General features: G+C 35.3%; 1 protein-coding gene across 2 annotated transcripts; it reads right to left on the bottom strand.

The window, feature by feature from the left end:
- Nucleotides 1–513: 513 nt before the first annotated feature.
- timeless (timeless circadian clock) lies at nucleotides 514–27,554 on the bottom strand. Of its 2 annotated transcripts, XM_083533946.1 has the most exons (31): nucleotides 27,304–27,554; nucleotides 27,016–27,090; nucleotides 26,391–26,518; nucleotides 25,312–25,465; nucleotides 24,419–24,533; nucleotides 22,856–22,918; nucleotides 22,540–22,641; nucleotides 21,644–21,799; nucleotides 21,375–21,508; nucleotides 18,585–18,672; nucleotides 18,113–18,289; nucleotides 17,491–17,708; nucleotides 17,291–17,394; nucleotides 16,561–16,730; nucleotides 14,918–15,040; nucleotides 13,857–14,008; nucleotides 12,602–12,699; nucleotides 12,342–12,465; nucleotides 11,640–11,841; nucleotides 11,152–11,291; nucleotides 10,760–10,845; nucleotides 8,683–8,803; nucleotides 8,152–8,234; nucleotides 5,252–5,400; nucleotides 4,927–5,146; nucleotides 4,764–4,832; nucleotides 4,290–4,408; nucleotides 3,542–3,785; nucleotides 3,395–3,440; nucleotides 2,301–2,389; nucleotides 514–1,178 (listed from the first exon to the last, which is right to left on the bottom strand). In XM_083533946.1, exons 3-31 carry the CDS (start codon nucleotides 26,473–26,475, stop codon nucleotides 1,051–1,053), a joined length of 3,759 nt encoding a protein of 1,252 aa, XP_083390072.1. In that variant the 5' UTR covers nucleotides 26,476–26,518; nucleotides 27,016–27,090; nucleotides 27,304–27,554; the 3' UTR covers nucleotides 514–1,050. The 2 variants fall into 2 exon arrangements, with proteins under 2 accessions (XP_083390072.1, XP_083390071.1); XM_083533945.1 differs by lacking the exon at nucleotides 27,016–27,090.
- Nucleotides 27,555–27,857: the final 303 nt, after the last annotated feature.

The raw sequence follows: 27,857 nt of genomic DNA, 5'->3' as shown, positions 1-27,857 counted from the left end.
TCTATGACCCCTCACGAGTAACAAAAAATGGCAAGGTTTTGACTCTCTCCTTTTGATGGTTCCTTTTTCAAGTGGAATTGTACATGTACTGTAAATTCAACAAAAATTTCAATCAATGTTTTATTTACCACTTTAAATTAATAATAGAATTTAATAAATTAGTTTTTCAAACATTATGTAATTTATTAGTACAAACTCTTTGAAATGTTACTCCGACTTACTCTTAGGCCGGTTCCAAATGAAAAGTCATGAACTATCGAGGTCGCAAGTGTCAAGGTTCAACTGTACTATATTTATTTATATATATATATATATATATATATAAAAAAACAGATGTACATATACTACATATTTATCTGCACAATTGTTACTATTTGTACTTCTGGTAGATGCTAAACTGGTTAAATTGCTGTGTACCTGTACTTTGCAATGACAAAGGTCTATCTGAAAAATCGGTTGCTGCAAGTTGAACTTTTAAAGGCAAAACAAAGACCATGCAAGCAAGTCAATGAATAATGTAAAGACAAGGTTTAATACATTTTCTTTCATCCAAAAAGCACTATTTTAACACTTTTACTTGTCCCATTTGGCCTTCTATGAGTGTTGAATATGGCCTGGACAGAGTTGAGAGATCCTGTTGAGGCCAGCAGCTGGAGCTCTGTCTGGACCACAAACATTTCAAAAGTCTAAAATTAAGACACCGTGTAAAATTAGTTCTTAGTTGTTATAGTTCTAGAAACAATTTTAGTACAAATGTACAAAAACTGCACCTGAAAACAGCTTGCAGGTAATCTAAGCAAAATAACATATGAACTAAGACTTTGAAATAAAGAGCAATATCTAAACCTGATTTACATCTGCAGCATTACCCCCACAAACTGCACTTTACTACTGCTCTAAAAACCCAACTGCTCTTACAGTTTTAAATTGTCAATTTGTTTAAAAGTGGACTGTGATATAAAATAACAGATTGCAGTAAGTTTTTGAGGTGGTTGTGGATCGTGTGCATGGATGTGTGTTGTGGAAGTGGCTGGTCCAAATTCACAGCTTCTAGTCATCTTCCTCGTCGTCACTAAGGACTCTGTGGCGCCTTCGCTTAGCGGGAGCAGAGCGAGTTTCCTCGTCTGACTGATCGCCTTCCTCGGTTTCAACGATCATTTTAGAACGAGGGGCCTCGCCTGCGAAACAACAAAAAAAAAAAAACAGCAGCTGTAAGACAGACGATTTTCCCAATACAGGATGAAAACAGTGGGGTTTTTTTTTTGCCTTTGAAACAGAATGGTTTCAAAACTGTTTCCTTGTAATTACTGAGTTCAGGTGTTTCAATCACACCCATAGATGCATAAAATTAAGCACAGGCACAGGCATGCACACGCCGTACACCAACACGGACATTAGATGGGGAGGTACTGAAGCGCTGAGTAACTTTAAATCTGTAAGTGCTATTGTTGTGCAGGAGCAAAAACAGTTTAGCCACGAAGCAATAAACCATGCAAAATCACAGAACCAGGTCGATGAGTGCACCTAGCGCACAAAGGGGAAAAAAAAACTTGTGGTGCTCTGTGATGATATGCTGCATGAACGCCACATGGCATTACAGCATTATTTACGCCTCATTTATTTGACTTCTTCTCAAAGGTCATCGCTGAGGTCTGTCCTCCTTGGTGCTAAAACTTCAGCTTTGGAGGTATTCACACTTGCTGATGATTAATGGAGAATGGCTTTTTTATTTTTGCACAAATAAATACTAAGAGTATTTCATGTTGTTATTTATGTGAGGTTGTATTTAACTAATTTTAAGACCTGATAAGCATCTGGTGATTTATGCCCTGATGCATAAAATCTCACACACACACAGACACACGCACACACACACCTGAAGGCAATTTATATACAGTAATCCCCCGTTTGTTACGTTCCAAAACCATCAAGCATAAAATGCTATATTATGTATACATTACTGTACTCTAACATTTGACTTCATTTTATTTATTAATCATTATATTGTTATTAATAAATTTCATTATTTTAACACAAAACTCCAAAAAAACTATTCCCTAGAAGTTTTTTGGTCTATGGTGCGATCCGCGAGAGACCGGGAACATCAGCCAAACAAATTAGTTATTTGCCAAATGCCATTCTGTGATAAACCAGACGGTTTAAATTAATAGATACATTTATTTAGATAAATAGACGGTTAAATTAATGAAAAATAATGCAAGTGCAAAAGTAAGAATGTACGCCATGATCTGATGGCTAATAAAACAAACAAAGGGCTAAACTGTTATATTTTACAGTACCTCTCTCATCCTTATCATCTTCATCATCGTCATCACTGTCCAACACACGACTCCTTTTTCCCGATGGTTTAGATTCAACAGCAGCAACGCTGAAACACAGAAACCTCTTGTTAAGAAGTGTATGCGTACGTCTCAAGCTTTATAGTTCCTTTCAGGTCATCAGATTGAATCAGCGTTGAAGCAATTCCTCAAGTAAATTAGAATACAAAAATTAATCGAGGCAAATTATTTGCTTCGTTTATTCAATTGAACTACACACAAAGCATACAAACCCTACAACTGTAACTATTTGTACACACACACACACACACACACACACACACACACACACACACACACACACACACACACACACACACACACACACACACACACACACACGATTTCAGTTCAAATGTTTTGCAATTACATGAAATTAAATTTTTTTCAAGTTTGTGTTTTTTTAACAGCTCATCGTTTCACTGCCAATCTCTTACTGATATTAGAAATATCAAAATAAAAAAATATAAAATAAAAAATAAAGAAAAAAAATACAATTAAAAAAACCTTGTCTTCTAGGAATCACTCTTGTCTGATGAATTTTCAGAGCCATAATAAAACATTTCATGGCAAAATCTGCATGTAGCTAGGAAACCAGATAACATCGGGCATCTCCGCAGTACTCATTGTACAAATGTCTGGGTTGATACAATGACGATATTCATGGATGTGTCGTGAGATTGTAGTGCACAGCAAATCAGATTTGTCCTGGTATGTACAAAATAGTTTCTACTGTCAAATTCAGCACTTAGGACACCTGAGTGCATTATATGCACAAAGCTGGTCTCTAAAATGTACAACCTCATAGATTCTTTAAACTCAAGATGTGTGAGATCTGCACTCAAACATGACATTTTCTACTTAGCGCTGCTGCTCAAGGATTGACTGTTTAGATAATGTCATAAATGTACAGGGGTTCCTAATGTGGATGGTGAGTGTACATTGCATATTATACATATTACAAGTAAAAACATGATTTTTGTAGAGCCCTTTATTAAAACTGTGCAAAAATAATAATTTGGTGATATATTTAAAAAGGTACACAAGACACCTACCACTGTGCTCCACTTTTAGAAGTGGCTTCCACATCAAAAGAATCTTCTGGGGGGGAAAAAGGAAAAGAAATACAGCTTGTTTTTTTAAAAGTGATTCTGTTTTAAGGCATTAACGTTGTTTTTAAATAGCCTACAATTATGACTTACTTTTTGTGTCTTCAGAGGAACGCTTCCTCTGGCGGGAAAGCAGCAGGGCTCGGAGTGCATGAGATCTGAGCTCCTGCGAGTCATGGCCTTCATCATCGTTCTGATCCCGTTCGGTGTCCATAGTCACCCCTGCTTCAGTTTCTTCTTGATCTTTTACCTTGTTTTCCTCTGCCTGGATAAGAGATGCTGCAAAGGTCCGTAGCTGATAGATGCTCATAGTTGCAGGGATTCTCCAGAAAGACTCCTGGACATTAAATGACATTATTATTCTACAGGACACTAATATAACAATATTTGGATGAGGAAAAGAATCGTTTTCGACTATAAATGAAAAATAAAATTAAATACAGAAAGTCACAACTGATGGGAGTAGAGTTAGAGAGAGATTAAGAAAAAGTAAATGTTTTAACAGTAACACTAAACATCCAACAGCTTTAATGACACATACACTAGAGCTGTTAATTGTTTAAACAATGAAATCAGATGTGAAACAATAAACAGTCATGTGATCTAATATTAGTTGTATATATTGGATTTGAAGTCTGGAAAGACAGATGCATTCTAATATAGTAATTATTCTAATGCATAATCTATTTAGCTTAAAAAAAGGTGTAACAAAAACAAAAGAATTGGCCTTGCCATTACAATACTTTTAATAAGACATAAAATAAAGTTGTTAAAGTTGTTGCAAAATATTGTTTTGTGCCTGGAACTAACAGTCAAATTTCCAATCAAAACCCTGGTTAACCTGTTCGTCTGCTGGTGCACGGATGCCAATTTTGCGAAGAAGCCTTTGAAACTTTTTGTTCTCCATGGCGTCTTCGTTCTCCTCAGTCAGAGGAACAAGTGCCACAGGGTGAGAAACACCTGAGGAATTCAACAAGTCACAAAGTCAATAAAAATAAAATTAAATAAAGATTACATAAATTATCAGACGCTTCATGAATGGAATAAAATGCTCTATCAAAAGTACAAGCAAAATACCACATATCCAAATCGAGGTGTTTTTATAGAAGAAAAAAAAAAAAAGATATAAAAAAAAAAACAAAAAATAAAAACCTTTGCTTGACTATTTACTTACTTCATCCGTTAATTTTTTTATAATACATTTGGGTTATATTATTTTCAGCATCTTTTGTCAGGTTTTTGTGCATTTTACAAAACAAAACAATTTTTTTTTTTACCGAGTATTTTTACTTTTTAAATCTTAATGTATAATTACCATCTTCTTCTCGATCATCTGCTGCTCTGTTCAGACAGTTCTGAAGCCACAAGATTGGCCCCGACATGCCTGTTTACAGTGAAAACCAACAGAATAAAAATCTGTCATGTTAACTAAATTAACCAATTACAAACAGTTCTCTCTGCTCATTAGTGCTATTCACCTTCTCCCCGTAAGCACCGAGCCATCGTTCCCACACTGTGGTTTTTATCCACAACACTCTCTCGCCTGCTGACTTTCTTTTCTCTGACTTGTCTAGTCTCTTCTTGTTTTCTATCATCATCATCATCATCTTCCTCATCCATTTCATCATCATCTTTCTCATCTCTGTAAATCACATCTCTGGGTTCTTCACTCTGTTCGGCAAACAAGTCTTCCTCGGTCTGGTATAATGATAAGAACATGTTAAACTTGTTAAAAAGATTAACAAACATCGAAGAAATATAGATTAATATTCCATTAGGAAACATAAATGAATCTTAATATACCATTCCCCCGCGTTTCGCAGCAGTACTGCGTCGCCGTTTCTTATAAAGTTCCTTGCGCTCAGAAACCAGGCCCATGCTGATAATTTTATCCGAAACTCGTGCCTTAGAGCGTTTAGCTGTCAGACGCTTCAGAATATTTCCCAGCACATCTACAGAAAACAGAGGGCAATTTAGAAAAAGACACTAGTAAGCTATCAACATTTTTGGCAAAATTAAATAAGCACCTTGCAACTACAAAACTAGTGGCTAGAAAGTTAGTGGCTCTTATTTTAGAATAATGCAAATACAGTGTAAATCTTAAGACAAATCACAAATGAAGTTAGAAAGGAATCTCAAACAGGTTAACACGAGACACTGCAGGTTGAACATATAACTGCTTTTAAAAATTCCTTTAATTAAAGAATGCTTTAGACTAACACACTGGTTACCAACCCGGGGGTCGCTAGAAATTTGATCGAGGGGTCGCCAAGTGCATCCTGATACAGTGGTGTGAAAAAGTGTTTGCACCCTTCCCGATTTCTTACTACTTTGCATGTTTGTCACACTTCAATGTTTCAGATTATCAAACTAATTTACATATTAGTAAAAGATAACACAGGGCCACGTAGTTTTGGATTTTGTTTTCCCTTAATAATAATAATAAACAAACACTTTTTCACACCACTGTATGCATGTATGTATGTATGTATGTATGTATGTATAATAATACTTATGCGTAATAATTAATTATTAAATTTAATTTAACAAAATTAAACAGCATGATAAATAATTGTATAGAAAAAGTTAGTTATTGTTTTAACTGATTTAGAACTTAGTTTTAAGAATACAAAACATAATATACAATAATAGATTCATTCCCTGATTAAATGATGTTAATAGATTTTAATTTGCCCTCATTTGTTTATTAGTTAAACAGCAGAGCCTGAAAAGAAAAGTCTGTCCTTGTAAACTCTTTTTAAGGTAATGAGTAAAATGGAAATTAAAAAATTTGTAAAATAGTAAAATTGTTTGATACAAACGCGATTCCAAAAAAGTTGGGACACTGTATGTTGTGAATAAATAAATTATGAATAAAAAAGAAACGCAATAATTTACAAATCTCATAAAATTCTATTTAATTCACAATAAAATATAGATAACATATGAAATGTTGAAAGTGAGATGTTTTGAAATGTCATGCCAAATATTGGCTCATTTTGGATTTCATGAGAGCTACACATTCCAAAAAAGTTGGGACAGGTAGCAATAAGAGGCTGGAAAAGTTAAATGTACATATAAACAGCTGGAGGACCAATTTGCAACTTATTAGGTCAAATCTTAGTGTGGCAGTGTCTCTCAGAAGTCAAGATGGGCAGAGGATCACCAATTCCCCCAATGCTGCGGTGAAAAATAGTGGAGCAATATAAAAAAGGAGTTTCTTAGAAAAATTGCAAAGAGTTTGAAGTTATCATCATCTACAGTGCATATCATCATCCAAAGATTCAGAGAATCTTGAACAACCTCTGTGCGTAAGGGTCAAGGCCAGAAAACCACACTGGTTGCCCGTGATCTTCGGACCCTTAGACGGCACTGCATCACATACAGAAATGCTACTATAATGGAAATCACAACATGGGCTCAGGAATACTTCCAGAAAACATTGTCGGTGAACACAATCCACCGTGCCATTCACCATTGCTGGCTAAAACTCTATAGGTCAAAAAAGAAGCCATATCTAAACATGATCCAGAAGCACAGGCGTTTTCTCTGGGCCAAGGCTCATTTAAAATGGACTATGGCAAAGTGGAAAACTGTTCTGTGGGCAGACGAATCAAAATTTGAAGTTCGTTTTGGAAAACTGGGACGCCATGTCATCCGGACTAAAGAGGATAAGGTCAACCCAAGTTGTTATCAGTGCTCAGTTCAGAAGTCTGCATCTCTGATGGTATGGGGTTGCATGACTGCGTGTGGCATGGGCAGCTTACACATCTGGAAAGGCACCATCAATGCTGAAAAGTATATCCAAGTTCTAGAACAACATATGCTCTCATCCAGACGTCGTCTCTTTCAGGGAAGACTTTGCATTTTCCAACATGACAATGCCGGACCACATACTGTATCAATTACAATCATGGCTGCGTAGAAGAAGGATCCGGGTACTAAAATGTCCAGCCTGCAGTCCAGATCTTTCACCCATAGAAAACATTTGGCGCATCATAAAGAGGAAGATGTGACAAAAAAGAGCTAAGACAGTTGAGCAACTTAGAAGCCTGTATTAGACAAGAATGGGACAACATTCCTATTCCTAAACTTGAGCAAATTGTCCCCTCAGTCCCCAGACATTTGCAGACTGTTATAAAAAGAAGAGGGGATGCCACACAGGGGTAAACATGGCCTTGTCCCAACTTTTTTGAGATGTGTTGATGCCATGAAATTTCAAATCAACTGATTTTTCCCTTAAAATTATACATTTTCTCATTTTAAACATTTGATATGTCATCTATGTTGTATTCTGAATAAAATATTAAAATTTGAAACTTCCACATCATTGTACAATTTGTGAATTAAAACAAAAGGCAGTGTCCCAACTTTTTTGGAATCAGGTTTGTATTTACATAGAGATTAAAATGTTAATGCTGCTGTTATTTGTTAATCAGGTTTGAGAAAACCTGTTGTTGGGGAAAAAATCATTATGAATAGTTGAAAGTTGCAGCTGATTGTTTGCAATCTGTTGTTTTTGCATTTAGTAAAAACGCATACAACTGACTGTCATTACATTAAATGTGTTTGCTAGTGTGTTTGAATTTGTGGGGTGGTTATACATTTTCTATATTAAAATAGGGGTCTCCTGAAAAATAAATAAATAAAATCTATTGTTACACTATTTAGCGTAGGGACAATAATAAGAGTTCATAACTTGCCATCCGAGTCTTTATATTCCTCAAAGAGCATCTGCAGTTCCTGTTCCTGCTCCTCAGTCCAGAGTACAATATGGGTACCCTTTCTTTATAATAAAAACAAACAAACAAAAAAACAACTACATATAAATAAACAAATAAATGAACAAAGGAGACAGAAATTTGATGTATTCAAATTTAAAACTTCTCCCTACACCATAACCTACTGAAATTAAACTATCATTTAAAAGTCGGAAAATTACTAATTGCTCTCGGATAGTCGATTGGATTGTATGGTCAGGGGTTCAAGCCCCGCTATCGCCAAGCTGCCACTCTTGGGCCCCCTGAGAAAGGCCCTTAACAGTGCTCCAGGGGCAATGTATCATGTTTGATTTTGCATCAACGCTTGGATATGCGAAGAAAGATTTTTAATGTTTTTACTGATTTTTAAAGTACATGTGACAAGTATAATTCACCTTACTTATCTTTTCTGTCATAATGCATGAGTATGTAGTTATTTGTGCATATTTTATTGTCAGGCAAAGCCCCAAATACCTGTCTTTTTTTAGGTCCTTTACGCTGTCTACCAAACCCATAGATACCATTTGGATGACAACCTGGCGTCTGTTGCGGTCGCTGCTGAGTAATGGTAGAATAGTCTCCACAATGTCAGGAACTGACAAACACAAAAGACACGTTATGAAAAATTTCAATTTTTAGATCTAAGATCCTAAAATCAGCATCAAAGTTAAAGTCGGTTACACAGTCATATATACGAAACACATTTAAAAAGAGCTTTTTTTTTTTAATACCTATTATTTTACATTATTATAAACTATTTCAGAGGTAAACGCTCAACCAGGAGTAAGGTTAAACACTGGCTCTTCTGCCTAGAAAATAACTTTCTATAAAGTATCAGCATTACCTAGGAACCTACTGTAGGTGTGCTTATAGAAAATAGAATCACATTTATAAATGAAATTTTAAGATAAGCATTACTGCTGCTTTATCAGTGTAAATTGTCTAATTCAACAAATCTACAGAACCATAACAATCAATATTTTTAGTTTCAGTATTGGCCAAGCCTTTATAAAGGCAGAGGTAAATGGCAGTTTATTTACCAGGTACTTTAAATGCTTGTTTTTATTTACAACAAAAAACACAACATTAAACTTTAACTATACAGCGCAATCCACTAATATCTGCACTCTTGGTAAACATGAGCAAAGTAGACTGTAAAAATGGTCTTTATGACACCATATTAGTAAATAATTTTGTGCTACACCACTTTGCCAAGATCACAGCTCTCCTATAATCACCTACATTCTTCTCCTATAAGAGAATACATAGCAAGGGGATCTGAGACCATTCCTCCATATCAAATCATGCTGATGGACTCTCCCTCTTCAGTTCACCAGACAGGATTTTTATACGATTTGAGTCAAGCTACCTGGATGGATATAGTAGGACCCTGATATTGTTGTCATTAAACCATTTTAATGTTTATTTAAATAATTTTAATTGTCTTGCTGGAAGATCCAACCATGGCCCATTTTAAGCTTTCTGGCAGAGGAATTTAATATTTGTTTACATTTGATAGAGAATGAATGACTTAGCGTTACCTCATATTTATACTACTATAAAATACGAAGTCATTATTAAGAACAGAAAATTGTACGGTCACCGAGGTGTACACACTTTTTTTTTTTTTTTTTTAACAGATCATTGAGAATATACTTCATATATATTTTACACATATCAATTCATAATTGATTAAAACTGTGCAAACTTTGCAGTTTGATTTTCATGAAAATAGAGTATATTTGGGATTTGTAGAGTATGTTTTGTGATCAAAGCTTTAAAGAATAAAGAATTTTTACAGCCTTCTTTGCTAGTGTTTCCCAGGGGTGCCATTGTTAGTGGAGGGCACAGTATAGAGTACTTTGCTGTGCAATGAATTTTAATTTTAATATAACAAATATACTTAAATGTATGTGTGTAGATATATCTTGCATGATTGTCATGATTTAATTTGTGATTAATCGCAACTTAATCGCACATTTTTCATCTGTTCTAAATGTACCATAAATTAATACTTATTACGTTTTTAATACTCTAATCAACATGGGCATGGACAAATATGGATTTGCTTTATGCAAATGCGTGTTTATTATTAGTGAAACATACTCAACATCGAGCATGAAGATAAAACATTCTTGTAAATGATTTCAAGTAATTATGGTGTTTTAAATGACGCAAATCATCAGAACACCACACGGAAATTTTCCTGTTTCCACACGGATTGATTTATTTGCCGGATGTGTGCTTTATGGCGGATTTTGGTGCTTGATTTGAAATTTGGTGCATGATTAGAAAAAATGTTTAGTGATTACAGAAATTTTTTTTTTTTTAAAGTTTATTATTTTGATATCTGAGTAAAGAAAGAACGTCGTGAATAAATGTGTGTTGCGTTTAAGGTTTTAATTTTACCTCATATTTATTAAAAAAAAAATTTTATGGTTAAACAGAAATGCGTGCTGCATTAATTGTTACAATAAAATTGGTGCTGTTAAAATGAATGTGTGTTAAACACAAGATTCATACACAATAGTAATACCAACAGTAGTCCAACCTCCTGAATCTTTGTACTCTTCATATAGCCGTTGAAGCTCCTCTTCCTCCTCTGGTGTCCATTTGGCTTTTTTATTTGCGCCAGCACTGACAAAAAGATTAATAATAATTAATAATAAAAAAAAAAAGCCATGAGTAATTTTTGCAAAGTGTCCTAAAAACTTTTATTTGCCATAAAATAGCATAAACAAATTTTCATGGTATTTTTCAGATTATACTGAGAAACAAAGTTAAAATAATGTATACAAAATAAATAAATAAATAAAAAGTACTATGTAACACTGGTGACAGGTGGTTTACCCTTAAGCCTGCACAGAGTAATTTATTGAAACAAAGACTTGTGAATGCTCAGTTTGTATACTGATAAGGACAAATAAATATTAACACACTTACTCATCTGCACTGTAACCCTCAGTCATCTGTCTCACAGAACCAACATTCTTCCAGAACAGTAGTTCAATGAAGGCTTTGCTGTTCTGGGCAGCAAGAGAGAAAAACCGGTTCACAACATACTTGGCAAAAGTAACCAACTCCTGTGAGAACGAAGAGAAAACAGAGAGGAAAGGAAACTTTTTTATGACCATTCCACAAAGTACATTAAGTGAAATAATTGTGGATTCAATTCCCCATCAGCTGGCCCAATGATTTCATTTTTTTTTTTTATATTTTCAGTATGTTACCATAATTTATAGACTATTAAGACCTTTTATGTCCTCTAGTATAACCTATGCAATATAAAATTATATGTAGTAGTACACAGTTTATGCATTGGATTAATTAAAATTCATTTATAAATGACTGACATCTATTTTTCTGTGCTCAATAATTGCAGTTTATACTTTATACTGTATTAAAGTCTTTTGTGGATTTTGGTAAACAACCTTAAAGGCTGAGGCAGCAGGGTCAGTGAAGATCTTATTGAAAAGGTGGAAGACAGAAAGCTGAAAAAGCAAAGCATCCATCTTCAGGTCTACTGCAACACGGTAAAGCAGTCGGGCAATGCAGTGGTTGGTATGTGCTGTGTTTGTGGAGTATGAGCGCAGCAACACCAAATATGGTCGAACAATGTTGGAGTTTGCAAACCTGATAAGAAAAAGAAAATAATTTTTTTTTCAAAATGATAAATACAGTTAGGAACATTTAAGAGCAAGTGGAGACCTAAATTCCCTTATGCAGATGTTATTATATAGGTATAAAAATATAAGGAGAAAAAAAATAATTTATATATTTTATATATATATATATATATATATATATATATATATATATATATAAAATACATTTTAAAACATTTTTAACTATATTTTTATGATAATGATAAAACATTGTATGATACATAATGTATAGTTTTTTTTTTTTTATATATTTCTTATATTATACTCTGTATGAATGTGTATGTGACAAATAAAATTGTATTTTAATTTCTATTGGCCAACAATTTGTAGCTCTGAAGGAAATGAAGGAAATCAATGATTTGCACTAAACACACAATTGTTCATCTGTAAATAAAATGTTGAGATTTTTACTGCAAAAAATCGAAGTCAAAACATAAATTCTTTAATTCTGAATGCCTCTACACTCACCTCTTAAGAAAATCCAAGAAGTTAAACTCTGTTTCAGACACACGCACAGTCTCAAGTTCTTCTTCCTCATCTATTTCTGCCTCTTCTTCGTCCTCATCCATTGCAGGTTCGGCCTGAGCTGGTCCTGAGCAACACAAAGGAACACATAAAGCAGGCCTGGTTATTTTATTTTCTGGATTTGATATGACTCTCAATCTGAATAGTTCACTAGCAGCTCAGAAGCTCAGTCTAAATGATAGCCTATTTAAAAATTAGCTTACTAGGAAGCTCAGCAAAAAGAATCTGCTTCAGAAGGTCAAGCTCTTCTTCAGGTTCCACCTCAGCCGAACCGAACACATCTCCCATAGGCCACACCTCACTGAAAGTGGAGAGTAAATGGGTTAAGGAGGAATTTAACAACAGGGCTGCAGCTACCATTATTTTAGTAATCGGGTATTCTACCAATTATTCCATCGATTAATCGAGTAACTAGTACTTCTTAGTCATTAAAGAGCAATACTAAATATAGAAGAGAAAATAAGAGCAGTGTCTTTAAATTAACAAGTAAATTGTTTCCCTTTTTAGAACGATTGCATATCTTTGAATATCTGTGAAAACTAAACCAATTTGTATGGTGGGTTTAATAACACTGTATAGTGGGTTTTTTTATGTTTTAGCTTGAAATGATCCCAAACTTTTAATCTTTTCCTCGTTCCTTCGTTTTTTTCTCCCCATTCCCCCATTTTTCATCCTGCAGCGCCTTCTGTGTTGTATGGAAGATGTTGTACAACATCTATCCAGTCCATCACTCCAGGGATCAGAGGCTTAGTTTGATACTATGCAATTCTTTTGATTGTGGCCCATTTCATTTTCAACGTGTAAAGCTTTCTGGCACTACAGAGGGGGTGACGCTGCCCGACTGGCTAATTGAATTGCGAGAAATAAAGTCGGAATTTTTTTTTATGTGGTGAAACTGGTCTTCCATAGTGTTTACCTGTCCAGAGCGCTCCAGACATTAACGGGTGGTGCACCAGTAATAATGATCAGTGGGGAAACTTAGTGCTCCATGTGGAGTTAAATTATCTAAACAAATTATTTGTCTTGAAGCATTTTTGTATTCAAATGGCCCGAGTTACTCAAGGAATCGTTTCAGACCTATTCAACCGGCAATACACAAATAAAAATTAAAGGAGAAATCTGAGAATATTCGAGGAGTATAACCATGTAAACTTTTAAACAAACACTAACAGTACACATTATAATCTTTAATATTTTGCTTTAATGTCTTCAGAATGGCAAAAAGTTAAGCAAATATACCTCAACAGAACAGGCACCATATACCATGTGCTAGCTAGTGGATAGAATATGCATAAAATCTGTGCATATGAATTTACATACACACAACCTGACCAACATGGACATAGTCCATGTTACATACTACTAACGGTATTGAAACTATTAGTAACTTGTCCTATTTCGCTGAGACCAAATACATCTCAGGTTTATTGATGTTATTTAGATGAGAATATGATTTACCGTGCAGCTCGCAATAGCCCTAGTGCCTCCGGCCCAGTCCGGGCGAGCAAAGCATTCTGGATACGAATCATCGCTTCAGGCCGCTGCTCAGTAACAGGAACCTCAGAAGTAGCGTCAAAAGGCACAGCCCCCTCTCGCAGAGCATCTGATAACTGCAATGGTTTGAATTTCCTTTATAAATTGACTCCAATTTAATATAACGTCTGGGAATGCAGAATTCAATCAAATTCTCTACAAAAACATAAAATTCACCAGTGTGCAGGGAAGCAGAGTCTGACAACACAATCAGAAATTGTATATGGTAGTATACTAGTTGTATACTTGTACATGGTAGTTGCAGTCAATTACACTGCAGTCCAGAAGGCCATGAGGTAAATGAACTCTGATGTTGCTTGCACTACTTGTCATGGTCAAATCCAATTTAGCATTTCAGCAAGCAAAACTCTACATTCCTGAAATTTATTATTTACAAAAAAACACATTTCGAAAAATGGATTTTAATTAGAAGTGTTTTTTTAAGGTTCTGACTGGTTTTTTTTATTACCCAATTTGTTTATCCTAAATAAATGGTATGGTTGATCAAAATGTTGCTGAAAGTTTATTGAACAATATTAAAACATCTGAACCATCATTGTGTTTGATGTGAAAGCACATGAAAAACCTTCAGTCTGCCACACTTCCTTTCATTAAAAAGTTAATGCTTAAGTTTTTCACAACAGCATTCTGCTGCACCTGACATGAATTAGGCTTTATTATGACATCATAATGAGGCTTTAAATTAAATTTTTGAGTGAAAATTTTACATGCAAATAAATTTTTATAATTAATACATATATTTTAATATTTTACAATTCATAAATAAATTTTTTTTTTTTTTTTTTTACAGTAATTGTGTCATTACTTGTATGGGACAATAACTGTCTAGCACATACAGTCATACAACAGCACTTATCTACAAATAAAATAGAAGAGTAAAAGTCGACTCAGTCATAGTCCATTCTGCCACTTATTTGATATAAATCTTTACACTTTTTTCCACTTTATCAATTAAAGAGACATACCTGAAAACCAGAGGCCCTGAGCTCCTGAGACACAATTTGCCAAGTTTCCTCCAATGATTCGGGAGTATTCTCAATCTGTGTAGTTGAACTCTTTTTCTTCTTTCTCCTTTTTGTTTTCTTTTTCTAATAGTAAATAAAAAATGAAAAAAAATAAAAATAAGAGAGACATCAGTAACGTTAACAAATCCATTTTTAATAGGGTCATAATTAGAGGTCGACTGAAATAGGTTTATTTACAAATCAGAAGATTGGCAATTTTTTGACTGATTTTTTTTCTTCCCTTCATCTTATTAATTCTTACAATGAATTAACAATACATGATACAGAAAATAGATTAAATTAAATATTTTTGGAACAACACAATCCTCTCCAATCAGTGCACTTGTTACCAGGTTTTGGTGCCCGTGCCTACCGGTAGCCTAAACTGGTTGAAGTCTCGCTAACAATACAGCACAGTTCCAAAATGTTATTCTTATTCTCACTCCAAAAGTATCGTATTTAACCAATTCAATATCTAAAGCTAGATTAAGAATGAATGATAAGGACTTAATGCCCGGGACACCAAGCTGACGGTCAGCCGTTGAAAAAAATTAGGATGGTTTAAGAGCTTCGATCGGCTTTAGTTTTGTTCCGCACCGTTGGTTCTGGTCAGCTTTTCCCGTTTCCCTGTTCAATTACACAATACTGCCACCTGCTGTATGTATATATGTTGTATAGTTATGCTCTCCACTGCAAGCGCAGAATGTACATAAACGTTGTAGTGAGTCAGGTTTGGTGCGCCTGCCTAAAAATCGGCCTAATTTGCAACATAATCAATTAAAAATCTGTCTGATTAATCGGCCGGCTGATCAATTGGTCGACCTCTAGTCGTAATGATACGCCAGACCACAGTCTATTGCTATTTAAATGCGACTATGTGCAATGACATTTAAAATTAGCATTTTAATAATTATGCATATAATGCAGTTGCACTATTTGAACACCAGAGTCCTAAATGACAGCTGTGTAATAAATACAAATAAAAGTAAAATATTCAGAGAGCACACTAGTCAAGCCACTGCATTTCTATTGCAGAGAGCCTACGAGATTACAAAATCCAATATCACAATAGCTCTGTACTGCAGTGGCCGCCACATAGTTACATGAACATATTATAATGATTCAATTGAATTGTAAACCAAAAAGGAATTAGAAATTAGGTGTTTTACAAGTTTACAGAGCTAATTATGTTATAGTAGATCAATTTTTCGTATACAGAGATATCTTTATTTATTTTAAGATATTGTAAAGCAGTATGTTTTTTCTTAAAATTTTAAACTACTGTTTATTTCAGTTTGATACAAATAGAAATGCAGATTGCTTTGCGTTGACAAATTTGGCAGTCATTATTTTTCTTCATTCAAAGTTTGTTCGAAATTTCAAATTGAAATCACGCCTAAGTTTTAGCAATGCTTTCACATGGATTAGTAAATGCTTTTGAGACGGTACATATCTGGAAAAGCCTTCAATCAACCAATAAAATATATATCTAAACTAACTAATCATTTGCAGGAAATTAAGTTAAAAGAAACATTTGTGTAGTCTCTCAATTGCCAATAGCACAGTGAGTTTTCCCATGAATTTACTAAACTTCTTGTAGTCACCTGCACCAGAAGATTGTTTCGGCCCTTGCAGAAACGTTCAAGCATTCGCAAAAACAGATGCGTAGATTCCACCAGATCACGCAAAAACGAACGTGGCTGCATTCTCTCATCATACTTCCGCAAGAGGGTGAGGAAAATCTCCCTGAACTCCATCAGATAGAAGATATTGCCTGAAAGCAGTGAAGGAATAAATATAAGGCACTCAAATATAACATTTAAATTAATGAACTTTATAGTCACCCAATGCACCATGTATAAATTAGTCAAGCAGAAATAACCAAACTGTAGTCAAACATTTTTATCAAGGCTTTGGATAATAAATTCTGTGTAAACTCTAGCCTTTTCTAATTTTTTATTATTTTTCAATAGAATTTGTATTGTAATTATTATCTAAAAACTATTTATATTATTGATGCAACATCTTTCTTTCCCCGCATGAAAGCAGAAATGTAGCTAAACTGGATCACACGCATTGTTAGTGGGGAGTCAGAACTATGAAAAGAAGATAAAAATGTATTCTGCATGCTGCAAACTATACTGAAGCGTTATTAAAGAACAAATATGAAAGATGCTATGCAACAAAAATATATTCACTTAATTTCTCTAAACAAGCTGCTTGTGCTCCAATGCGACTAGCAGATGTTCAATATCTGCAGATGGAAGTCAATAAAATATCAAATTATAAAATAATAATAATTTATATTCTATTTTAACATCTAATGTTTCTTACTTTTGATAACATTGGCGCTCTGGCGGATGTTCTCATCTTTGGAGTGATCCATTTCATTTACAGTCACCAGGAGTTCTTGGTAGGCCTTCAAAGCCAAATGCATCCTAAAAGGTTTTTAAATATACAAAAAAAAAAAATAATAAGCTTCACCTAATTTATTTAAAAGCCACAAAAAGGTTTCAGCAACAGTGTGTTCTGACCTGCGAGACCATGATGTAGCCTCTTTGCGGTCAGTAAGCATCATCTCATAGTAGTTGGTGATGTTCTTCTCTATGAAGTGGAAGGAACGGATGGAGAGGGTCTCGGACACAAGCTCAGGCCTGCAGCCATTGCCACGATTAAAAGCCATGAAAAAGCTCAGAGCCCACAGGTAATATGTCTCATCATGCTGCTGGCCCTTCTCACGAATTAATGACTCCTGGGGGGAAAAAAGTAAAAAAAAAAAACAAAAAAAACAATCAGAATTAAAGGTGTCAAAAAATGTCTTTAAAACAGTAGTGAAAAAAACCTTTAAACAGCTTAAATACTGAAAGAATAATATTAATAAACAAACAAAACAATGATAAAAGCATCAGCAACTACATGCAGATGAAATAAAAACGAGGAATTAGTACAAAATTAAGTGGGCTGAGTTTCCTAAAAGCTTTTTATCACAAAAAAGCGAGTGTCATATTCGATATTCCAATCAGTTTAGATGACCCTCTGGTTAACACTTCATTAAGATGGTTCATAGCAAACAGTCAACCAGTCGTTTCACTTCAGCACTTAATTGAAAAAAAAAAAAATGCTAACAAATTTGATTTGGATGGAAATGGTGGCCACCTTGACAAGGTACATGAGTCTATTGTAGCAGTTCTCTATGAAGTCGACGCAGAATTCACGCAGGAAGATCCGCACATTCAGAACTGAGCGGCGCAGAGTCTCAATCTCTTTAGCCGCCTGTTTACGCTTGGGCACACGCCTCACGGCCTTTCCAGAGTCATGAGTATAATTCTTAAACTGAAGGAGGAAAAGGGAAAACATGAGGGATAAGAAAATAATACCAAATGAATTTGTTTAAAAAATAAAAGAAATTAATTCTAAGAAAATATAATTTCATTCAAAGCCCTTTTACTGTGTGGGAAACTAAAAAGTAGATGCAATGTAAAAAACAGGGATGTAAAGGTTTCAACATAATTAAACACAACTCATGACTAATAATTAAATGAATAAATTCCACCTACACCAAAAGATATATAGTTTTAAATATTTATTTCTGAAGCAAGTGCGCATTTAAGGCATCATGTTTACTCACGTTGTGGATTCCTTGGTGATAAATGACATCATTCTCACCAATAGACTTTAATCCCTGGATCACATACGAGCCTCGAAAACGCGAGTGCCTGAGACAGAAAATGCATGACGTTAGCAGGTCAAAAGATTAGCAGCAAAGCACCAAAATGTGGAAGAACCGAAGTTATTATGTTTAACACCACACTGTGATGTTATTTGCCGAATAGCTGCCATAATAACTTATTAAATAAATAAATGTAAAAATTTATAAATTGACTGTACAGGGTTTTCTTTATGTTTGAAATGATCGCAAACTTTGGAAACTTATAGAATATAAGTACCCTATAGATTCTATAGGGTACTACAGTATAGAAAATAGGGTATACATACCCTATAAAAACCCATTTCTGCCCCCCAAAAAAGTCTGCCTAATTCCAATTTCTTTTCTCGCAATTCGTGCAGCTTGTTGTCGGCCTGAAGTTTGAAGCTGTTGGTGTAATGAACAAGGTCTCCTGCTTCATCTGACTTTTGTTCCATCTCCTCTAGAGCTGATTGTTCGAGTTCTGAGGATCAGGGGCCTAGTTTGATACATTTCTATCGATTGTGGCCCATTTCATTTTCATTGTGTAAAACTTTCTGGCACTACAGTGGGGGTGATGCTGCCAGGAAGGATGGATGGAAGGAAGGATGGATGGATGGGTTAGGCTGAACTATGGATTTTTTTTTTTAGGCTAAACTATTTTTTTTCCTTCTTTTTCCATCCTTCATTCACTCCCTCAATGTGTAATTGTCAGGATTGAACATAAAACGCTAAAGAATCCATGGAGCAATTTTGCCCATGAGCAAAACAACGCACTACAGATCGTATTTCGGCGCACTGCGAATCAGATTTCCGGTCAGGAGTAAGTAGCCACAGTGACACTGCACTAACTCTAGTTTATTTTTATCCACTGGCATTGTTGTGTATGTTTTCAACTTAAATTTTCATAAACAAAATCAAATAAAAAAACTTTTTTAAAAAGGGACAGAGGCGATGACTAAACAAACTTGCGGTCCACCACTTAATACATTCTTGAGGGAACTCAGATTTTATGTTCCACATGTAAAAAGGATTGCACTTGAAAGCTCTGTAACAAAACATTTTGGTACAAAAATGAAACACACCATTGAATGGCAGTTCTGTGGATAGAAATGTCTTGTTGATTACTCTTTTGAGACAAAAGAAAGGCTGTGGTAATTCATGTAACCATTCTGTACGACTGTGGTGAGCAAAAAAGCATCTAAAAACACACAGCATGTCAAACTGTGTAGCAGCAGAAGCCATGTTAGGTTTAATTTTTTGCCAATAACAAAAAGCTGAGGCTGCAGTGGGCACAGGCTCACCAACACTGGAAAGTTAAATATCAGTAAACACATGGTCTAAGATTAGGGTTTTCTGCTGGGCCACACCTTCCTGAATCCAACCCAGCCTTTGGATTGTGGCATCAATGCTGTATTAATACTATAAAGTGATGAGGGGGCAAATAAACTGAGCACAGCCATGCATTTAAAATAGCATCAAGTAATGTTTTAGCAGTATTTCATGCAACTGCCTATATTTATATTATTTATTTTACAAAAATAAAAGCACTAAAAACAGTAAACCCTCAACATTATACATTTGTGATTTCTGTTCTTTTCTTAAGCAGCAATAACTTTCTTTTGGTGTGCAAAAAAATGTTGTAATGTAGAACAATTTGTGTACTGTGTTGATGACTCAGAAAACAAACAGACTGATGCTATCTATGACTAAAAGATTTCAGTACAAACAGTACTAAACTTTCTTTTCGGCTTCTCCCATTAGGGGTCGCCACAGCGGATCCTCCGCACGTTTGATTTGGCACATGTTTTACGCTGGATGCCCTTCCTAACGCAACCCTCCCCAATTTATCCGGGCTTGGAACCGGCACTAAGAGTGGCTGGGGATGGTTCCCTGACCGGGAATCGAACCCGGGTCGCAGCGGTGGGAGCGCTGCATCTTAACCACTAGACCACCAGGGGACCTCAGTACAAACAGTACAAAAAACATAAATAAGCCGCACCTGTCTATAAGCTGTCTACACTAATGTACTTTACACAGGCTTTAACGAAAGACACGGTGTAACGGGTGAAATATGTTGCGCTTTCTTTAAGAGCAGAGCGGTATTTTGGGAATAGCCTGCCACTGCATTTTTTCCGGTATTACTGCGTGTGTTCAAGACGAGGATTATGTCCTTATTATTTTCTGATGCTGATTTCTAAGTTTCTTTGACTAACCCGTAACGCAGTTGCCAAGAAAAATAAAAAAAGCACGAGTTTTGGAAACCTGTCTGTGCTTATATGATTTCTGTTGCCACTGGAGTTAGCGAGATATCCCTTGACCCTTTCGGTACAACGGCTTGTATCTAAACAGTAGCCGACCAAGAAAGTCATTGTTCACTGTCTCTCTCCTTCCTTTCACAACAATTTCTCTCGGGAGTTTATCTTTTGGCATCGTCGTGCGTTTAAAAAAAACTTTTTCTCCCAAAGCCGTGCAGCTCAGAACACAGGTGAGGTGTGTTTTATCGTTTCCATTCGGAAATGTCATTGGTCTAATGTTATGTCGCTCAGTTTTTTGGCTTGAAGTTTGTGAAAGCATGAAAAATTCAAAAATTATCCGCTTCGTCGTTTAAGCCGCGGGGTTCAAAGCGTAGGAAAAAAGTAGCGGCTTATAGTCTGAAAAATATGGTAATTACATTTTTTCCTTGCTTATGCTAAATAAAATATAATTTGAAAACAGGACATTCTAATTTACCTGGTTCCTCTCTGTAGCATGCGGCTTCGTTTCTCTGCCAGTTCTTTCAGTCTGAGAGCTTCCAGCTCATGTGTATCTTTTTGTTTTTCCTGTATGGAGCGGCTCTGCCCTGCACTCACAAGCACCTCAGGAGTCTGCAGAGAGCACAGAAGGCGAACACACGTGTAACAAAATGCATTAGTTTAAAAGTTCCAAAAACAAAAACAGTCTTGGAAAAATAAAATCAGTTTTGGAAGTGGATACAAAGCACACTAAACTAGCAGACATACCTGATCTCTAAACATAAGCGAGATGATCTCCAGCACATGCAGGCTCCACTGCTGCTCACTCTGAGCACTGGCCAGAAACTTCAGCAAATCATCCATCCCACTCATGTGGATCGCCCACAGCAGCTTATCATGAAGACTGGCATCATCGTCTACATTCTGTGATTATCAAACCAGACAATCGAGAAACAGATATTTAAAGTGTAACAACTGGGATAAAGTGGGAACTGGTTGTCACTTAGGACTCAGAAAAAAATAATTTTAACATTCTGTCTTGTTAAATGATGTTTAAAAAAATAATTTTGATAAAAAAAATAAAAAATATCTAGGCAGACTATATGGGCAAAGGACACAAGACCATTGCGCATCCAATTACAATTTATTTTTATTTAATTGATTTAATCTTAGTCCCCCTGCATCTTCTGAGAAGGCTGTGTGTGTGTGTGTGTGTGTGTGTGTGTGTGTGTGTGTGTGTGTGTGTGTGTGTGTGTATGTGTGTGTGTGTGTGTGTGTTTGTATTTGAATCAAGGACGCCAAACGAGCACTAGAAGTTGTAAAACAATAGCAGTTTTGGAACAATATGGGTTTTATAGTTCATCCCAAAAGGGTTTCTTTGTAGTTTAGGTCAAGGACCTTGGCAGGTCACTCGAGTTCTTTTAGTCCAGCCTGGAAAAAAATGTCTTCACCTTCCGCTTTATACAGAGAAATTATAATACAAGCAGTGAAAGGAAATTTTCATGTTACAGCATATAGGCACATTCTAGACAACTGTTTGTTTCCAACTGTATGGCATCAGTTTGATAGAAGATCTAGTTATGGCTAATTTTAGCCATATATCATATATACAACCCTATACACATTAAAGTGTAAAGAACAAGCTGAAGCCTATTAACTCTAACCTTTTCCTCATTTGGATCAGCAGGGACATGCAGCACATTCCTGACAAGCAGCAAAATCCTTTCAATCAGCAAGTTATCCTCCTCCTGCCTCTGTTCCCATTCCTGATAAAGCAAAAACAAAGAAAATCATTATTCACAAAGAGTATTTTTCACATACATTTAAAGCCACAAACTGGTCTTCTTTATTCAGCAAAATAAATATTTTGCAGTAATTCTATATAAAATAATCAGACTTGTTTGATGGAATATGACGCCCTCAGCTACATGAGATCAGCGCTAATTGTACATATTGGATTCCATTCAGCAAAACACTCACCAGTTGCAGCAGGTTGTACAATGTCTCACTCAGGATGGTAAACACTTTCTCATTGGCAAATGCCTAAAAGCAGAATAGATAAATAATCAATATCTAATAATATAGTCATTAGCGGTATAACGGTACATAAAATTTACCGTTCGGTACGTAACTTCGGTTTGGTACAATTTTGGTACAGTTAGAGGGGAAGGAAATGCAACACAATTGCTTGTCCTTTTTTATTATTGCAGTTTATTATTATTAATAAACGTTTACATTTTTGAAACAATGTTAAATAAAATGCCTGATTTGTTAAATATTTGATACAAATAAAATACAATAAATCAAATTAACAGTACACATTTTATTATATTGATTAAATAGAGTAATTTATTAAATTGGTACAAATTAAATTGATTAAATTTATGAAAAAAATACATTAAATAGTTTACATTCATTAGACACCGAGTTTAAATATCTGGGGTCAACAGTGCAAAGTAATGGAGTGTGTTAGAGAAGTGAAGAAAAGCGTAGTATAGGACTGTGGTGAGACCTGCGATGTTGTACGGTTTAGAGTCAGTGACATTTAGTAAAAGGCAGCAGGCGGAGCTGGAGGTATCAGAGCTGAAGATGTTGAGGTTTTCAATGGGATTGATGAGGGGGGACAGGATTAGAAACGAGTGCATGACAGCGCATGTAGGACGTTTAGGAGACAAGGTGAGGGAGGCGAGATTGAGATGGTTTAAACATGTGCAGAGGAGGGACATGGGGTATATCGGCAGGAGAATGCTGAGGATGGAGCTGCCAGGAAGGAGGAAAAGAGGAAGACCAAGGAGGAGGTTTATGGATGTGGTGAGGGAAGACATGCAAATGGTAAATTTGAAAGAGGAAAATGTAGAGGACAGGGTAGTATGGAGACAGATGATCTGCTGTGGCGACCCCTAATGGGAGCAGCCGACAACATTTGTTAGACCCTATTTGGGTAATAAAGATGTGCATTTTTCAAGTGTGTCTTTTACATTTAATGTCAAATTTTCCAAAGCTATGACCAACATAACTGTTCTACTTATTTAAGCATCCTTTAACAAATGTCTTCATTCCTTTCATCCCTCAATGTGCAGAATTGTCACGATTTTCTCCTTTTAATAAAAATGCTTGAAGCTGGACATAAAATGCTAAAGAATCCATATCGCTAGCTAGCTCTATAAATTCTTTCGCATTTTCTTGCATGCGCAAAACAAATCTTATTTCCAGCCACAGTGACACTGTGCTAACTGTAGTTTCTTTAAAAAAAAAAAAAAAAAACAATTGTTGAAATACTTGTTGTGTATGTTTTCAAGTTTAATAATAATAATTATAATTCAAAAATGTGCGAGCCGGAGACTAAAAAAAACTTGCGGACTCAATACGTTCCTGAGGAATCTTAGATTTTAACTACGTTCTGCGTGTAAAAAGGATTCCGTTCCAAACACTTGTGTACTGAACCGAAAGCCATGTACCGAAGAATTTCGGTATGGATACATGTACCGTTACACCCCTAATAGGCACCCTCTAATTTAGTGATTTTATTGAAATGTATCTGACCTCCTTATATCCTTGTAGATAAGTCACCACTTGGAGGAAATGGTGTCGGAATGAAGCGTCATCTGGAATTTTTCCAAAGCAGAGAAGTGCAGGCTGGGTCAAGTTCACCATGAGCCTGCAATCAAGCAGGGTTTTTTTTTTTTTTTTTTACGGTGGCAAAAGTGATATAAAATCAGAAAACAATATAACAATAAAAACAAGTCTTCGGGGGAAACAAACAAACAAACAAAAAAAATAAATTATATAATAATTAATAATAATAATCCACACACACATACACAACAATGTATGCCTTCATTGTTTTAAATATAATTTTATATATCTGCTCTAAGAAAACAACCTATATCACAAACATTTCTAAATAGCCAGTGACATGAAGATAATTTAGTTGACTCAAGAGTATAAAACCCCATGACTGTAAATAAAGTGTTTTGCTAATAGGTTACAGCTACAGGTCAAATTAAATCTGTAAATACAAACACTAATCCTACAAGAACTTGGCAACTGTTCCTGCCCTCCAATTCAATTCCAAATTTACCAAGTACATGTTAGAACACTAAAACATAACATTATCAGAATCATATATAAATTCATATATCAGATTTAGAATACTTGATTGATCCCATAAGAAAATTGTTGGCTCACAGTTCACAGGAAAATTAAAGTGATTAGAGTGAAATAAAAAAATAAAAAAAAGTAAATAAATATACATTTCAAGTTATATATTAAGTGACATGAAATGTGCAGCAGTAGTGAAACAGATGGCAGAAAAAGTCAGACTATGATGATGGTTATAAAAGTTATCGCACATGTAACAATTATTACTGAACTGAAATTATTGCACAATGTATAATATATAATTATCAGTGATTGATTATATACTGATCATGTACCTTATGCAGGCATCAAACAAGGGTTTATCCTCTCCATGCTGGGTTATGATAGGTAAAAGGTCATTCTGGAGGATCTGGCCAGCTCCCAGCTGCTGTCTAACATCCCTTGTTTCATCCTCATGTCTCAGGTAGCGAATCAGGTCTTTTACACTCTCTAAGGAATTAATCACATTGTTTGGTGAAAAATAAAGCAGTGAAAACTTGCGGACTCAATACGTTCCTGAGGAAACTTAGAAAAAATAAAGCAGTGAAATAATGTCACAGTTATAAAGCACAAGGACATCATTAGCTAAATTCAGTGAAACTAAATATACATACATGCATGCATATAAATGAATAAAAAAAGTGTATTTTATATATATATATACACACACACACACACACACACACACACACACACACACACACACACACACACACACACAGTCTTCAGTTCATCAGAAGGTCTTTTAATGATACAAACCAGTGATAATCTTTAGCACTTTTAAGGTGGTTGTTGTTAAACATATGACAAAAACTAAAAATACACTATGAACCTATTTTCAGGTTTGAATGCTGGGAGGATGAAAATTAAGGTGTCGATTTAATGTTTTTTTTTTTTGTTTTGTTTTTTACCGGTTTCTGATATTTTATCATTTTAGATTGTATTGTTTCATTATCAATACTTAGCACACTGACCTTTGGCATGATTAATTTAGGAAACACACGACTGGTATTTAATTAGATTGGTAGTCTTTTGTGACCTGAATTTTCTGTGAATTTAAGTTGATTAGTCTTTAACATAATCTTTTATGGGAATATGTGTTCAGATATGAGGGAAGAATGCACTAAATTGCCTTGCCATCAAAAATGTGACGACTTAAAACTAAAAGGGGTGTTCTATTTACCAGGACGATATTGATATGCATTAGATTTCAGGTTTTGATATTAGAATTGTGTTGAAAATTGAAAAGGTGTTCCACCTAAATGACAAGTTCATTAGGACTGAGAGTCCCAAAGAAAGTGCATGATAAGCAGAACTTAAAAGGAAGTATTCATGGACGGCTTTATGCGACTGAATGTTTTGAAATTTGACTCACCCAAGCAGTCAGGTTCTTTGTGGTATTTATCCCCCTCCAAATACCCGAGAGCACTGCAAGTAGCCAACAGTTCACAGTTCATCATGTACTGATCCACTGCTTTTCAACCCAGAGACTTCAGGCTCCAACTGAAAGCAGGGTAAAACACAGTCAGATACAACAGAGTAGTGGTCCTCAAGCACCAGGGATGCAGACCAGTACCAAGCAATTAATCATTTAATACCAGGCTGCACAAAAACAATACATTTTTTATTCCATTATTATGATTATCGCAGTCTGCCAGGTGTATTATATCGAAAAACGACCACTTCCACCTATGCCAATGTCCCACACCTGTTTTATTTTTATTTTTTTCTAAGCTTCAATAAATTAAGACCACAAGCAAAGACGAGCACAAAACAAACAGTGCTGGAAAATCTCCCCAAAAAGAGGAAACACCAAATGATGAGACAACAGAAGATTTCAAGACTCAAGTAAATCCAGAGTCCTATGTAAATATGTTTATTGCAAGAGTTGATTCTCCTGACACCAAACCTACTCCTGTGTAATATTGATTCTACATTAAGGTGAATTGAGTTACATTTGCATGATGTACGTAATAATTAAAGAATAATATAATATGTACGTTATTATGTTTAGTTCATGGAAAAACTGTCTTGTGTGAAAACTGGTGCTTGGGGGCAAAAACGGTTGAGGAAACCTTGAACAGAGAAAACAGTGACTTTAAAACCACGACTGTTTCTCTAAAACACTTCTAAACACCATCTTAATAGATGATAATTATATACAATTATAAACACAACTTGTTAATAAATGTTGTATAAATACGACAGTATTAGCACAACCGCAAACTGAGCAGAACAGCAGCCTCCATAAACACACAATTAGCATTCAGCTTGGAATTACAACTTACCAGAGCCAACTGAGTCAATACTCTGAATGAACTTTTAATTTATAACTTTATCTTTTAAAGCCTTCTTTTAACGGCTCTAAAGGTTATTTCTAAGACACTACTGAATCTTTAAACACAGGTATTTAGTACGTTTAGCTCCTTCACCCCTCTGGTGGCTTTGCAGCAGCCAAGATTACAGAACATCTCGCGCGCAAAACTCTACAGTTCACAGCGCGCGCCTTCGACCAGCAACCCGGAAGTTGAATTCGGACCCAGTGACGCAGATTTAAAGGGACCTTCACACATCGGTCTGTAAAATCATGACCAGAACAAGAATCCGTATTATTAGTCAAATAAACCCGAGCATACAAGGATTTTTGTACCCGGTTTAGAGTAATCCTATAATGCACATTTAATATACAGGCACTGCACAGATGCACTGACTAAACAAGACATAGACTAGAACAAACATGATTATGCATGACAACACTTGATGACCAAACATAGAAAACAGTACACATTGGCTTATGACAGAAATGACATTATAGTGCAGTGATTGTGAAGTTTGTTAGAGA

Source organism: Silurus aristotelis (genome assembly GCF_946808225.1).
Source record: "Silurus aristotelis genome assembly, chromosome: 28".
Lineage (NCBI taxonomy): Eukaryota > Metazoa > Chordata > Actinopteri > Siluriformes > Siluridae > Silurus > Silurus aristotelis.
Note: the sequence above shows the minus strand (reverse complement) of the source record. Positions and strands in the feature narration are given on the sequence as shown.

Excerpts from the sequence above, each read along its gene's own strand:
- timeless (XM_083533946.1), bottom strand. The coding sequence starts at position 26,475 with ATGATGAACTGTGAACTGTTGGCTACTTGCAGTGCTCTCGGGTATTTG. Across the intron at positions 12,700-13,856 it reads GGGCTATTGCGAGCTGCACG|TGAGGTGTGGCCTATGGGAG; the intron begins GTAAATCATATT and ends CTCCACTTTCAG. Across the intron at positions 4,409-4,763 it reads AGATGATCGAGAAGAAGATG|GTGTTTCTCACCCTGTGGCA; the intron begins GTAATTATACAT and ends TGAATTCCTCAG.